We start from the raw sequence: 16,689 nt of genomic DNA, 5'->3' as shown, positions 1-16,689 counted from the left end.
CCGATCTTAAGGGAGCAGAATAAACACTATAGCTCCTACAGACCATTCTAGTTCTTATAGTGCCAGGAGTCCACTGGCTCAATCCCCAAAGTAAGGGGTCAAACCATTTGCAAATGGTTTGACACTTACATGGGTCCCATGGAGTACTTATATTGCTACACAGCACAAATTGAAGTTTAGATTCCACTATGTAAAGTTTGTGTATGTTTTCAGGTCATTTGTTGGCTGAGAGTGCCAGCTGAGAATTCAACAAAGTTTAAATACATAGAAGAAAATAAGCCACTTGTTAGAGATGCGGATGTAGGTTGGTTCACACAAAGTACTTACTGTCTCGAAGGGTCTCCCAGGCCCACTGATCATTTTTGAAGAAAAGGTGCCTCTTTATTTCCTCTACTCCATTACGGCCAAGCCGGATTTCCCTAGAAAAAGAAAAGTTTATATTGTAAATCTCTATTTTCACTAACCAAAGAATGTGGTACATATTATAACCGATGTTAGTGATTCAATCACCATAATACTTTGATACATTTGGGGTACCAGTAATAATCAGGCTGTTGTATTACATCTAGTATCAATTTATGGATATTGCAAAACTTACATTTTTATATAATCAATGGCTATTTTGCTTCTCTGTCTCCTACAAGCCAAAAATTCTTACTAGCCTATTGTAGCTTTACATTGCTTTTCAACATTTCTTGGTTTGTGCTTTGCAAGTTTTTATTTATTTATTTTCTCGGTCATCCAGATAAGGAATTGATCATTAATTAATTACCCATTGGTTACCCATTGGTTACCTATGCCCATAGGCACCATAATATGTTATCAGTGGACTCAAAAGGAAGTGTGTCCACTAATACTGAACTCAAGTCAAAATACAAAAAATATATATAAAATAAATACATATGCACAATATATATCTATTTAACAGTGATGTTTACTTACACAGATATGTATATGTGTGTGTAGGTAAATATCACTGTTTAATAAATATAACTGTTAAATAGCTATACCATTAATGAAAGCATGCATGCATTTAATTATGCATTTTTTTCCCCACTGAAGGTATATCTAAAACCAGCTTGAAATAGCTGCAAATCTCTTGAAGCATTATCAAGCCCTCTGCTTTCCAACTCTGCCCAGACTTTCTGTGGCTGTCCAATCACAGACCTCCCAATGCAGCTCAATGAGAACTCTTTGTAAGGCAGGTGTTCTAAGCAATTGCGGTCTCTTGAAGTACCAGTTGTCTGATTTAACTGGGACAAGGTTCATTTGATAGTACCTTTAAATATTGTTTCAAGTTGCAGGAGGGAGATTCTATTATAAAGTGGTGTCCTTTTCCAAAAACAGGCATAATTTCCTAGTATCAGAAAACAATACACCACAACAAGAGAGTCTATAAAAAAACAAAAAACCCACATTTGTTTTTACATAGCCAGAGAAAACATGCAACAGCTTCCTGGATAGAGGCTGCCCACAGATAGTCTCTCTTTACTTCAGGTGACATCACTTGCAGGTTAAAGGAAACCACAAGTATCTCCACATCACCTTGTCTTTGAACTTTAGCGTGGCCAATGCTGGATTGGTGACAGGGAAACCACAAACATGAAGCAGATCTGACGGCTATAGAATGGATTTTACTTCAGGGATAGCATTTTAGCATATATTCCCAAGAAAATCAAAAGTTAGATCCTGAGCTGCTGAACTACAACGCCCATGGCAAACCACAAGGGAGTTAAACTTCTACAAAATGTGGATATGTACAATTCGGACATTCCTGTGTTGAGACTAAAAACAAAACATATCCATTTGCACCCAATCCAAACCACATAAGCTCCACAAATAAAAGTCAACACACCTAGAAATAAATCTGCAACTGGGAGTTTTACCAAGAGCTAAACTACCAGAGCAGAATGATTTAATGCTTAAATTATTGCAGCTGCAGAAAACAGAGTCTAACAAACCATTCCTAGTTACAATGCAATGCAGTAAACAAACAGAACTCTTGCTACCGTGTTTCTCCGAAAATAAGACCGGGTCTTATATTAATTTTAGTCACAAAAAACACACTAGGGCTTATTTTCAGGGTAGGGCTTATTTATTTACGGTACCGGTATGTACATTGAACAACATTTAAACAACTTTTCTTCAAATACCGGTACAGTCATCTTCATTTTCCTTTGAACCATTGGTCCTAATCTCTCCTTTACAGCAATATATGGTACAGTAGCTCTCCCTACCATAAACAACATTTATTCAATTACAATCATGTCATCTTCTTCTGGAATGTCATCATAACTCTCCAAACCCTGATTGCCAGCCTGAATTTCTTGCATCTCCATTTCCTTTTGAACCATTGGGCCTAATCTCTCATGTAAAGCAATATAGCTCTCCTTAAACGAGTACTTCTTGTCCATGTAGCCTGCTCGTAGTGCTTTGGCAACACAGCTGTCAGTGATTTTATCCCAGGAATTCTTCACCCATGTGAAGCAGTTTAGGCTTCACAAAGTTTCCACGCTGATTTCTGACCAATCTAATATAGGTGTATTCATTGATTTCCGTGTGCAAATGGTCCTTGAATGGTTTGTTTATTGCAATATCAAGAGTTTGGAGATAAGCAGTCATTCCTGCAGGAATCATTACTTGATCTATTCTTCTCTCTGCAAGGAAGTTCTTCATGTCTTTTGCGCGGTGAGTGCTGGCTGAATCCCAGACTAGCAGACCTCTTTGGCCACCTCTCAGAACAAGTGGCAGCATTAAATCGATCCACTTTCTTATAACTGCTTGTGTGCACCAGGCTTTTTCTGTTTCAAGAACATAAATGCCTGAAACGCGTTCAATCTTATCTTTCTTGCCCTTTGCGATAATTAGAGGTGTGGCTTTTGTTCCATCCAGACGAATTGCCAAAACACAAGTAACACGTGCACTTTCATAACCAGTGGAGGGAACGTAGATTGAGGAGGCTCCCCTCTGATCAATTGTCGTTTGAGATCCTTGGCCCATATATACACTGCAGTTTCATCCATCGCAATCATGTTGGAGAGTTGGTATTTAGAAAAGTCTATGCCATCAATGAAGAACTTGAATGCAAGTGCACGTTTAACAACTTCATTATCTTCCAGCTTGAACAATGTTGTCGATCTTCTTAGAGACAGTTCATATCGCTTAAGGAAGCCATCCAGCCAGTGGTGTGATGCTTTGAAATCTTCTGTGGATATGTCGAATTGTGGTGCCATTTCAAGGGCAAATGCTTGAATATCAGCCCTGCGCACAACCAAAGCCTTTGCTCTCTTGTCAGCAATCCATTCACAGATGACATCTTCCAGCTCAAGATATAATGGCTGGCGACCTGATCCACACTTGCGCTTCTTAGCATTTCCCTCGTCCACCTTTTGACTGAGGTTACTATACTCTGCTCGCCATTTTCGGACCATTCGGAGATCTAACTTCATCTCTTTGCAGAAAGTGGTCAGATTCTTGCCGTGGGAGTCCTCCACGATTCCTTTCTTGTACTCGACAGAATAGCTCTTTCTCTTTGCACTCATCTTGTCTGGGGATCAAAATACCGTACTGTCTAATTAATCCACCCCCTCTAATGAATCCACCCCCTCATTAATTCATCCACCCCCCCTCTTTAATAAATCCACCCCCTCAAATTAATCCACACCCCCCTCTAATTAATCCACCCCCCCTCTAATTAATCCACCCCCCCTCTAATTAATCCACCCCCCTCTAATTAATCCACCCCCTCTAATTAATCCACCCCCTCTAATTAATCCACCCCCCCTCTAATTAATCCACCCCCCCTCTAATTAATCCACCCCCCCTCTAATTAATCCACCCCCCTCTAATTAATCCACCCCCCCCCTCTAATTAATCCACCCCCCCTCTAATTAATCCACCCCCCCCTCTAATTAATCCACCCCCCCTCTAATTAATCCACCCCCCCTCTAATTAATCCACCCCCCCTCTAATTAATCCACCCCCCCCTCTAATTAATCCACCACCCCTCTAATTAATCCACCACCCCTCTAATTAATCCACCACCCCTCTAATTAATCCACCACCCCTCTAATTAATAGGCCCCCCCTTTAATTAATCCACCCCCCCTTTAATTAATCCACCCCCTTTAATTAATCCACCCCCTTTAATTAATCCACCCCCCTTTAATTAATCCACCCCCCCTTAATTAATCCACCCCCCCTCTTTAATTAATCCACACCCCCCTCTAATTAATCCACCCCCTCTAATTAATCCACCCCCTCTAATTAATCCACACCCCCTCTAATTAATCCACCCCCCCCTAATTAATCCACCCCCCCTTAATTAATCCACCCCCCCTCTTTAATTAATCCACACCCCCCTCTAATTAATCCACCCCCTCTAATTAATCCACACCCCCTCTAATTAATCCACCCCCTCTAATTAATCCACCCCCTCTAATTAATCCACACCCCCTCTAATTAATCCACACCCCCTCTAATTAATCCACCCCCCTCTAATTAATCCACCCCCCCTCTAATTAATCCACCCCCCCTCTAATTAATCCACCCCCCCTCTAATTAATCCACCCCCCTTTAATTAATCCACCCCCTTTAATTAATCCACCCCCCCTTTAATTAATCCACCCCCCTTAATTAATCCACCCCCCCTTAATCCACCCCCCCCCTCTTTAATTAATCCACCCCCCCTCTCTTTAATTAATCCACACCCCCCTCTAATTAATCCACACCCCCCTCTAATTAATCCACACCCCCCTCTAATTAATCCACCCCCCCTCTAATTAATCCACCCCCCTATAATTAATCCACCCCCTCTAATTAATCCACCCCCTCTAATTAATCCACACCCCCCTCTAATTAATCCACACACCCCTCTAATTAATCCACACACCCCTCTAATTAATCCACCCCCCTCTTTAATAAATCCACCCCCTCTAATTAATCCACACTCGCTCCTCTAATTAATCCACACACCCCCTCTAATTAATCCACACACCCCCTCTAATTAATCCACACACCCCCTCTAATTAATCCACACACCCCCTCTAATTAATCCACACACCCCCTCTAATTAATCCACACACCCCCTCTAATTAATCCACCCCCCCCCTCTAATTAATCCACCCCCCTCTAATTAATCCACCCCCCTCTAATTAATCCACACATCCCCTCTAATTAATCCACACATCCCCTCTAATTAATCCACACACCCTCCTCTAATTAATCCACCCCCCTCTAATTACGGTAATCCACCCCCTTTAATCCACCCCCCTCTTTAATTAATCCACACCCCCTCTAATAAATCCACACCCCCTCTAATAAATCCACACCCCCTCTAATAAATCCACACCCCCTCTAATAAATCCACACCCCCTCTAATAAATCCACACCCCCTCTAATAAATCCACACCCCCTCTAATAAATCCACACCCCCTCTAATAAATCCACACCCCCTCTTTAATTAATCCACCCCCCTCTTTAATTAATCCACCCCCCCCTCTTTAATTAATCCACCCCCCCCCTCTTTAATTAATCCACCCCCCCCCTCTTTAATTAATCCACCCCCCCCCTCTTTAATTAATCCACCCCCCCCCTCTTTAATTAATCCACCCCCCCCCTCTTTAATTAATCCACCCCCCCCTCTTTAATTAATCCACCCCCTCTAATTAATCCAAACCCCCCCTCTAATTAATCCAAACCCCCCCTCTAATTAATCCACACACCCCCTCTAATTAATCCACACACCCCCTCTAATTAATCCACACACCCCCTCTAATTAATCCACACACCCCCTCTAATTAATCCACACACCCCCTCTAATTAATCCACACCCCCCCTCTAATTAATCCACACCCCCCCTCTAATTAATCCACACCCCCCTCTAATTAATCCACACCCCCCTCTAATTAATCCACACCCCCCTCTAATTAATCCACACCCCCCTCTAATTAATCCACACCCCCCTCTAATTAATCCACACCCCCCTCTAATTAATCCACACCCCCCTCTAATTAATCCACACCCCCCTCTAATTAATCCACACCCCCTCTAATTAATCCACACCCCCCTCTAATTAATCCACACCCCCCTCTAATTAATCCACCCCCCCCTCTAATTAATCCACACCCCCCTCTAATTAATCCACACCCCCCTCTAATTAATCCACACCCCCCTCTAATTAATCCACACCCCCCTCTAATTAATCCACCCCCTCTTTAATAAATCCACCCCCCTCTTTAATAAATCCACCCCCCCTCTAATTAATCCACACACACCCTCTAATTAATCCACACACACCCTCTAATTAATCCACACCCCCCTCTAATTAATCCACACCCCCCTCTAATTAATCCACACCCCCCTCTAATTAATCCACACACCCCCTCTAATTAATCCACACACCCCCTCTAATTAATCCACCACCCCTTTAATTAATCCACCACCCCTTTAATTAATCCACCACCCCTTTAACCCCTTAAGGACCAAACTTCTGGAATAAAAGGGAATCATGACATGTCACACATGTCATGTGTCCTTAAGGGGTTAATTAATCCACCACCCCTCTAATTAATCCACCACCCCTCTAATTAATTCACCCCCCCTTTAATTAATTCACCCCCCCTTTAATTAATTCACCCCCCCTTTAATTAATTCACCCCCCCTTTAATTAATTCACCCCCCTTTAATTAATTCACCCTCCCTTTAATTAATTCACCCCCCCTTTAATTAATTCACCCCCCCTTTAATTAATTCACCCCCCCTTTAATTAATTAAGTCCCAGACATAAAATGCCGGTATCCACTCACCGTTCAAAGAGTCCGACCACTGGGTGCCTCCGCTGGATCCTTCCGCTGAAGATCCGTGAAGGCAGAATGACAGCGCTGCGCACGTCGTCATCACGCTGCGCGATGCCGCGGCCCGCAACGCTCCCCTCCTCCTCATAGAAGACAGAAGTCCCGCCGAGCCGCAAAGGTAAAATGCCTAGGTCTTATTTTCGGGGTAGGGCTTATATTGCAGCCCACCCCGAAAATTCGGCTAGGGCTTATTTTCGGGGTAGGTCTTATTTTCGGGGGAAACACGGTAATGACACAAGTCGAATGTCCCTTTTAAAGGACTTCTGCCATAAACAATGTCTTACCGGTCAGTAAGGAATGCACATATCAAATTCTTTGCTTCTTTGGAGATATCACTGTCTTCTGGGAATGTGAGAGAGTTCTTATGGTTCATAATCTTGCTGTACGTTCCAACCAAAGAGTCTGCATAAAAGGGTGTGTCACCTAGAAGATGGAAGCAGAAACATCACACAAGGTAGCAATTACTAATCACGGTAAAACTGCGTGCTTTCCCTCTCAGATTCGAAAATGCTGACTACACAAAACACTCCTAAGGGTCACTGCTGAGTGAGTATGGTAACACTGCATATTTAATAATATTTTAGTTTGAAGAAGTTGTGTGCATACAAAATAAGAACATCTTAAATTGATATTAAAGGAACACCATAGTCACCTAAATTACTTTAGCTAAATAAAGCAGTTTTAGTCATAGATCATTCCCCTGCAATTTCACTGCTCAATTCACTGTCATGTAGGAGTTAAATCACTTTGTTTCTGTTTATGCAGCCCTAGCCACACCTCCCCTGGCTATGATTGACACAGCCTGCATGAAAAAAAAACTGGTTTCACTTTCAAACAGATGTAATTTACCTTAAATAATTGTATCTCAATCTCTAAATTGAACTTTAATCACATACAGGAGGCTCTTGCAGGGTCTAGCAAGCTATTAACATAGCAGGGGATAAGAAAATCTTAATTAAACAGAACTTGCAATAAAGAAAGCCTAAATAAGGCTCTCTTTACAGGAAATGTTTATGGAAGGCTGTGCAAGTCACATGCAGGGAGGTGTGACTAGGGTTCATAAACAAAGGGATTTAACTCCTAAATGGCAGAGGATTGAGCAATGAGGCTGCAGGGGCATGTTCTATACACCAAAAACTGCTTCATTAAGCTAAAGTTGTTCAGGTGACTATAGTGTCCCTTTAATGCTTAAATATATGACATCTGTGTGAAAAAATAACAACGTCTGCATTTTACAGCAAAGTAGGTGATAACATTAAAATATTCTCATTGTTGCATGCCCTATCTAGTCACTGGACATGTGAATTCTAGATGCATTCGGATTGGCTGAAAACACTGATACCAATCAGAATATAGGATGGTTAGAAAAGGTCAGTTTTTGTTCTTTCTTGTTACTTTGTAGGCATAAAAAGCAAAACATATACATATTTACCACATTTTTATAACAATTTAATAAATACATTTGCGATTTTATATAATATTTGTATACATCCATTGTGGATATTAAACATATTACAACTATGGTATCTAGTTTAAGTGTGGGATGGCTAGTTAAATCCTTAAAGTTCATTGTTGCATTTTTTTATTTTTTTTTCACTGATCATTACTGGGGTGGGCCATTCCAGTGATGTGGGAAATAAGCACACACACAGTGCCCTGGATACCAGTAATTTGATTGCAGTGGATATCTACACATTTGGAGAAATCCAATTCCAACAGCAGGGAGTAAACTATATATTACTGCAATCACTGAACATGAACTAAATTCTTGATGCATTCTTATTGGCTACAAATACTATGAAGTCAAGCAGAATACAGAACTTTTTGAAAATGTGTTAGTTTTTCCTACAATCTTTCTTGAGATTCCTTGCAGTCATGAAAAGCAAAACAAATAGGTTTCTGCACAGTTGCATGAATTTGTGCTACTTTTGTAACAAGCCATTACTCATGTAAGCAGCATAGAGAGATCCATATGGGGTGACACCACTCCCCTTCCCAAGAGGGCAAGAAAGGACTGAATATGGTCTGAAATGGTTTGTGAATCTCACGAAGATGACCAAAGGGCATGACATTCTGGGTAAATATGAGTAGTGGCGTCTGGAATGTGTGCCTTGGTAAAAAATTAATAATACTTTATTATGGATACATGGGATAGATGGAATGTGTCAAATGTTTAGCAATTCCCATGCAAGTGACCGTTCAAATGCAATGAACTACGTGGTGAGATGCCACAAGAAAGAGGAGGGTCTTTAATTACTCTATTAAAACTGGTTCAAGGATTTGGAGTAAATGAAAATTACAGAATGTCTAGGAGAACTTGAAATGTCCAGATGCGAAAAAGGTAAATAAGAGGCAGGTCTACACCATACACTGATCAACAAAAATAGAAAAAATTAGGGCAGCGCAAAAAATTGCAAATGTGCACACCAAGTGCTACAAAAAGATTTATTTTCAAGGACATAAGGTACGAACGTTTCAGGTTATCAATGCATGTTCTTCGGGATAACCTGAAACGTTTGTACCTTATGGCACACTCACCAAGGCTGAATTTTGACTCTCCAATTGCTAGTAAAAATTGAGCCCAGTTGGGATTCATACACACACGTGCCCCTGATACCTGTAATGCTCTGCGTCTAAAGAGCAGTGACTATGACCAAAGAGGACATATAAATGGCTGTCCCGATACAGCAAGAATATGCCATGAGATTAACTGAAATTAGGTTTTTACTTGTATTTATGCACTACAAAATAATACACCTAACCAAGACAAATATGCATGCAATATTTTCACTATCAAATAATTTAAAAAAATAAGACTTTTTCATTGAAGATGTTATATTACATTTCTTGAAAAATGTAAGTTAAAAGGACACATCAGACCCATAAATAACTTTAGCTTGTTGAATTGCGTTATATGTGAACAGTGTCTCCTCTTTTTTTTTAATTCTACAAAAAGTGCAGATGTCAACAGAACTTTACACTTCTATACATTAACCTGGTTACACCCTCTTGGCAATTAAGCAGAAAACAGGTCCTGCTGCTTTCAGGTCTGGTTAGCTCAGTGGAGTTAAACTCACAAGTCAGACAATTGCTCAGAGCACCTGCCTTGCAATAACTTCTAATTGAGCTGCATTGAGAAGTCTGTGATTGGACAGCCACAGAAAGTCTGGGCGGAATTAGAAGTGGAGGGTTTGCAAAGGCAGCAGACAAGAGAACTGCAAATTTCAGATACAACCACAATGAAAAAAATGCATAATTAAATGCATGTGAGTTTTCATTTGGAGTATATCTACTAAAGAGTGATTTTTATTTAGTTTGTATTTGGGCATTGTAATGTTCCTTTAAATTAACTTTTTTTTATATTAATTATTAGAAGCCATTATTTAACAACCTGAATACACAAAAAGCAAACTTACACAATGTCTGCAAATTGTTCATGCGAAGAAAATGGACTTTATTTAGACATTTTCTTCTGTATTCGTGTGTTTTCTCCATTTGCTGTATAAATATGGGTTATTAGTTCGGCAGTTTGAAACTACCGAACACCGACCACCCTCCTGGCTTGTTAAGTTCAAAAGCACCGTCGATTAAGTGTTCCCTGGGTGGCCGCTGTTCGTATAGCCGAACGCCACGTGGAAAAGAAAACGGCGGCCATCTTGCTCGCACGAGGGGAGTCAGCGGGACTTGGTCGTCAAGTGTCTGGAACTAAAATCGGACACTCTACCTCACGAACCACAACTGAAACTACTGAACACCAGCTTCTCCCACTTACCAAACAACCAGAAGAGCGGCATTCGGTAGTTATGTTCGTGCAGACAAGGGGAACAATCGCTGCTATGAGCCAGGAGGATCTTTTCTGTATTTTGCTCGCTTTTCACCTTTTTCCTCATTGACCGACCGCACACGCTGAATTCGTGGAACTGTTTTGGGCAAGAGCCTCGTGTGTGGTCGGTAAAACATGACTTCCACACTTTTCAAGAACCCCTGAACCGATCTGGGTGAAATTTGGATATGTTTGTCCCCCAGATCGGGGCTATCAGGGGATATTTTGTGGGGATACCTTGTGGGGAAAGGGGTGTTCTAACTTTTGGGGAAATTGTGTGCCCTTTGTCTGGAGATAATCGATTTATTCCTTAACTTATCTCAATATCTCCCAGGCAGAGGGAAGGCGTGTATTAGTGAAATAATGTATAATGATTGGTTAATGTATTTGTTTGCTATGGGAGGTCCTCTTGCAGGAGGATTCAATAAAGATCATTCCTGTTACACCCTTCATGAAGTCTAGGCTCATGTTTGGGGGATATTCTATTTGCTGGGAAGAATCGTCTTGGAAGCTGTATTCATCTCTACTATTCCTCTACTCCCTGCTGCAGCTATAATCACTTATGCTCAGCTGTTGGGAAAGGAATAGAAGGCCGCAGTACCATAACCACTGCAGGTCTTAACAGTTCACTAGTCACTAAACATTTAAATCTGTGGCAATGGAATATTAAGTACAGTTCTAAAAGATAATTTGAAAACATAGTGCTGAATCAGCTTACAAGAGATAACCTTAAATAAACACTGGTCCCTCTAGTTTTAACCATGCAGCCATTCTGCAGGAACAGCGATTTTACATTGCAGGGTTTAAATGCCTCTAGAGGCTGTCACTGAGACAGCCACTAGGGGCATTTCTGTCTAAATAACTGTGTGCAATCAGGTGGACTCATACGGATTGGCACATACTGCCTAAAGAAGAGTCTAGAGGCAAAAGAAAAGGTAAAACAGACTAAAGGGGGATAACAAGAGGGCATCAAATTAGACTTTTGTCTAGGGTACTACAAATCTGCCCTGTATAGTAGCTTTGACCAAATATTTATCAAGTTTTATCACTTTTAGCTTCACTAAGAGTAACATACAGGATGTGCTATTTTTATTCACAAAATCAAAATAACTTAAACTTGTAAAATAAGCATATGGGGGAAAAAAAATAAAATCTGCTCACCAACAAGCATTTCATACAAAAAGACGCCAACTGACCACCAATCACATTCCCGCCCATAGTAGCCATCCCCGCCTTGGGATTTTAGAACTTCTGGAGAAATGTAATCTGGAGTCCCCACAGCAGTGTCACATCGTACCATTCCTTCCTGTAACAAGGAGAAAGCCCAAGAGCAAATTATGAAGATGTCATAGTTCAAATGTAATCTCTGGATTATGTTGAAAGATTATAGCAGCTATGTCTTGTGCTAGCTCTGCCTCTGATCTGTCTCATTGACACTCTCAGCCAATCCAATGCTTTTCTATGGGAAAGCATTGTGATTGGCTTAGATAAACACTTCTGATTAAGTCAAAGCAGGCAGATCAGGGGCAGAACCAGCAGCAGCAGACTAGAATAAAGGTAAGATTTTACTATATTTTGGGGGTGCCGCGGGGGGAAAGGTTATGGGGGCTAAATGGTGTTTTAACACTATAGTGTCAGAAATACTTATTTGTGTTCCTAACCCTACAGTGCTTATCTAATGTGTAAAAGAGATGCTATGATTTTAGCATAAATTAAATTTTTCAAAGGCACATACCATTCTAGAGAGCACTAGGCAGAACACACGTGACAAAACCATTTTAAGGAACTAAAAGGGAAGGATCACATTTTGATTAGTTGTGTTAAGTCACACTAGTAAACAAAGCAGTGTTTGCTAGGATGAAAAATGCCAATGATTAAATGGATCCTATAGTGCCAGGAAAACAAAGTTTTCCTGGCACTATAAGGTTAATAGCGCCCTTCACCCCTTATATCACCTTCAGCCACTTACCTAAATCCAGTGCCGATGTCCCTCGGCACTGGGCCTGGCTCCGCCCACGCTCCTCCCCCGCCATCAGCCGGCGGGGGAGACCTAATGCGCATTAGACCTTCTCCATAGGAAAGCATTATTCAATGCTTTCCTATGTAAAAAATATCTGACACTGGAGGTCAGTGAGGACGTCCAGCGTCAGATAACGGACCAAAAATCAGTTTGGATTCCGGAAGCCCTCTAGTGGCTGTCTGTTAGACAGCCACAGAGGGCAGACTTAGAGCTGCAATGTAAACATTGTAGTTCTCTGGAACTGCAATGCTTTACATTGCAGCACTAAGTTCAAAAGGGTCACAGCACCCAGACTACTTCAATTAGGTGAAGTGGTCTGGGTGCCTACAGTGTCCCTTTAAGGAAAAACCTACTCAATTATACCTATGGGCTGCACACCAAATATATGAAATATATTGGGTATTTTGTAAAATAGAACCAAAATATAAATGCCAAATATCACAAACATCTCTCAACTTGATAGGTCTTCAACTTCCAAATCAGCACAATGCTAACTAGACCCAAAAGGTCAATACTGTACCGTCTAAGGCTGGTTTCTGGTCACTAGTAATTTCGGATAGAAACTTAGAATGTGACAGATAAGAAGCATTTGGCCCATCTAGTTTGCCCAATTTTCTCATTACTTTCATACGTCCCTGGCCTGGATCATAACCCATGCTTTGGTTTAAAAAACAAAAAACAAAAGAACAGCTGTTTTTTTTTTTTAAAACGCGTCTATTACCAAGGGTAGCTGTAGAAAAGCAAGAGTGAAGTCTGAAAGAATGCCTGCCAGTGCTATTTTGCATGACATGCTGGGAATTCTGGGATAGTTGTGGACATTATTTTTTTTTTGAGTTTCTGTGCCAAAGGCCAACTTCAGATATGCAGGTGATGCACAACGGTAATTTTTCGGTCTGTACTTTTTATTGTCTGGTCCAATCACAAATTATTATTTTTCCCTAAACCAGCAGCAAACAAAACAAATTAAACAACAAAAAAATGAAGTCTTTTGTGCAAAGTATTAAACGAGATGGCTCGAGCTTGCAATCTTTAATCTATCCCATTAAAAGATTAAGAGTGTCTGGAAAGGTAATTTATCAATCAGAATTTCTCCATTCTTTAAAGGAATACCTAAGGCATCGTAACCATTTCAGCTTACTGAAGTAGTTATGACTATAGGACATAGTCCCTGCAGGCTTTCATTATATAAATATTGCAAACCCAACAAAATAGAACTTGAAAGCAGGGCTTATACCACCGCGTCGAAGCACTATCAGTCAAAGAGCTAGAAAATATATTTCTTGGCTTGTATATTAACTCACATAAATTAATTGGTATACAGAAATGATGTGGAAGGTATTAGAACATGCACATCTGCGGTGCTTGCAAGTACAAATACTTCCCTTGTCTCTCTGAATATTTGTTTTGGCAGGGGCAGTCATTGGACTTTAAAGTGGTCGCCCTCAGAAGCAGTTTGAGAATATGTTGAATGAAAATCTAAAATGGACAGAATTGTTGCACCATAACCAATTCAATAAGCTAGTTTCCCAAGTTGAAATATTAAATAACAAAATAATTAGTTTAACTTACCCTGTTCATCTTCATACATGTACCGAAATCAGCTAGTTTTAAATGGCCCGATTTATCCAGCAGCATGTTATCCGGCTTCACATCCCTGTGGAAAACAAACTATTATTTCAGCAGAGTTTAATACTTCACATTCACTGTTCTTAACCCCTTAAGGACCAAACTTCTGGAATAAAAGGGAATCATGACATGTCACACACGTCATGTGTCCTTAAGGGGTTAAACACCATGTATACTTATTCTCATTACAATAAAACTAATATTAGGACAGGGCTAGCAATTCACTCTGTGCCTGTAAATGCTAATAACTTGGTCACCTTAAAGGAGCACTATAGGGTCAGGAACACAAACATGTATTCCTGACCCTATAAGGTTAAAACCACCATCTAGCCACCCTGGCCCCCTCTTGCCTCCCTAAATATAGTAAAATTTTACTTGTATTCAAGCCTGAAGCCGCTGGCTTTGTCCCTGTTTCCTTTTGACATGCCCACCGCCTGCTGACATCAGCAGAAGTGGTAGCCCGATCCAATCACGATTCTTTCCCATAGGATTGGCTGAGACAGACAGAGGCAGATCAGGGGCAGAGCCAGCACATTTAAAACACAGCCCTGGCCAATCAACATATCCTCATAGAGATGAATTTAATTAATGAATCTCTATGAGGAAAGTTCAGTGTCTGCATGCAGAGGGAGGAGACACAATGTTTGGATGCATTTTAGGCAGCCATGACCAAGGAAGGATCTCCAACAGCTATCTGAGGAGTGGCCTGTGAAGTTATCACTAGGCTGTAATGTAAACACTGCATTTTCTCTGAAAAGACCGTGTTTACAGTAAAAAGCCTGAAGGTAATGATTCTACTCACCAGAACAAATTCAATAAGCTGTAGTTCTTCTGGTGACTTTAGTGTCCCTTTAAGATTAGCTACCGGTGGCATTACCTGCTACAGAGAATAAAGATTCTCAAAAGAATCTTCAGCATGAGAAAATGCTTCTGCTGGGGCAAGATTCCAAAAGGGCAGAGACAATCATAAGGTATCGTGATCATAATATCTTTTCACTAGATTTCACTAGCACTACATTTACATACTATTTTAATAGAACTTGTGGCAGGCTTTGTCACCAACATCGTTTGCCCAATTAAATATTCTTACTACTTACCTGTGAATAAATCCCATAGAATGAATGGCATCTAATGCTAGCACTACCTGTGCCGTGTAAAACCTTGCCCATTTTTCAGGAACATCATAGTTGCTCATTAGATTAACAAGATCTCCACCAGGCATGTACTCCATAACCATATATAGATAACGGTCATCTTGGAATGCGTAGAATAACTGTAGGAAGGAAAATAAAGTGTATTACAAGTCGTGCAGGTTTTGACAGTGATTCATGGAACCTTCTGACAATAGAACCCACTACATAATCAGAGGAATAGCTTACTACAGCTAGCATGGTATTAGTAATAGTTATACTAGTTTTACCTTCTTACCGGCTCAAAGTGCGTGCGATAACTCGGCCAGGGACAGAGGGATTTAATTATAAACAATTATGCTTGTGACGAAAACTGAAGGTGTGGAAGTCTCATAGGAAGCAAACTCCGAAGCTTCCCCTTGCAGATGTCTGCAAAGTAATCTTACACAGAATTGATATTAGGTAGATACGGGCTACCTAAGTCACGAGTGCTAGGCGTGTAATAAGCACATGGAAAAAAATAAAATTAAAAAAAATGCAGATTTGTATATGCAGGGTTTCAAGCAGAAACAATGCACATACAGATTCCTACCCCATAACCACTTCTAAAAGCAGAAGTGATTTTGCTTATTTGCAAAATTCTCCATAACCATGTCCCTGCTTATATCTCCTCCCTCGTTAGCAGATATACTCCCAGCTCAGCATCTTCGCTCAGCCAACGACCTCTTAATGACCCATTCTGGCATCTTCCCTCCAGACTCTAACCTGCAGGACTGCTCCAGTGTTGCCATCTCTTAATGAACTCCCTCCCGTGGGACATTTTACTCTCACAATCTCTGCAGTCCATCAAAAAAATATCTTCAGAGAAGACCGTCAGCTCTCTCCTTAACTCCTCATCCCCTACAACCTTTTTTCTGCCATTTCCTACCTACTGTGCTCCCTCTTTTCCTTGGGTAAATTCCCGTATATTCTACATGTTTTGTCTTTTTTCCTATTTTACAAAACTACAGAATATGTTGCTGGTATAGAAATAATTGTAAGTAGTCATGGTTATTGGAGTAACTCTTTAAGGTGATCTTTCTCAGAAGTTCTACTTTACATGGAAACAAAACAGAAAACCTACATTAACAGCATTGCTCAATGATAATCAAACCTGTTAGACCTGTAAGTAACCAATTTTTAAAGACTAATTGCAGTGAAACATGGAGAGACTATATTAGTGTATCATTGACAGCAC

The 16,689-nt window shown here is 40.7% G+C and overlaps 1 protein-coding gene across 1 annotated transcript in view; it reads right to left on the bottom strand.

Annotated features, from left to right (window-relative positions):
* The window catches only part of ROCK1 (Rho associated coiled-coil containing protein kinase 1), a 108,460-nt gene that overhangs the window by 35,513 nt on the left and 56,258 nt on the right, over positions 1 to 16,689 (bottom strand). Inside the window, exons 5-9 of the mRNA XM_063451494.1 lie at positions 15,420 to 15,595; positions 14,266 to 14,350; positions 11,838 to 11,982; positions 7,138 to 7,276; positions 328 to 419 (exon numbers count right to left, since the gene is read on the bottom strand). Of these exons, the coding sequence (XP_063307564.1) occupies positions 328 to 419; positions 7,138 to 7,276; positions 11,838 to 11,982; positions 14,266 to 14,350; positions 15,420 to 15,595 (637 nt within the window). The remainder of the gene's footprint in view (positions 1 to 327; positions 420 to 7,137; positions 7,277 to 11,837; positions 11,983 to 14,265; positions 14,351 to 15,419; positions 15,596 to 16,689) is intronic.

This window comes from Pelobates fuscus, chromosome 4 (genome assembly GCF_036172605.1).
Source record: "Pelobates fuscus isolate aPelFus1 chromosome 4, aPelFus1.pri, whole genome shotgun sequence".
Classification (NCBI taxonomy): Eukaryota; Metazoa; Chordata; class Amphibia; order Anura; family Pelobatidae; genus Pelobates; species Pelobates fuscus.
The sequence above is the reverse complement of the archived record's forward strand: the minus strand, read 5'-3'. Positions and strand labels throughout refer to the sequence as shown.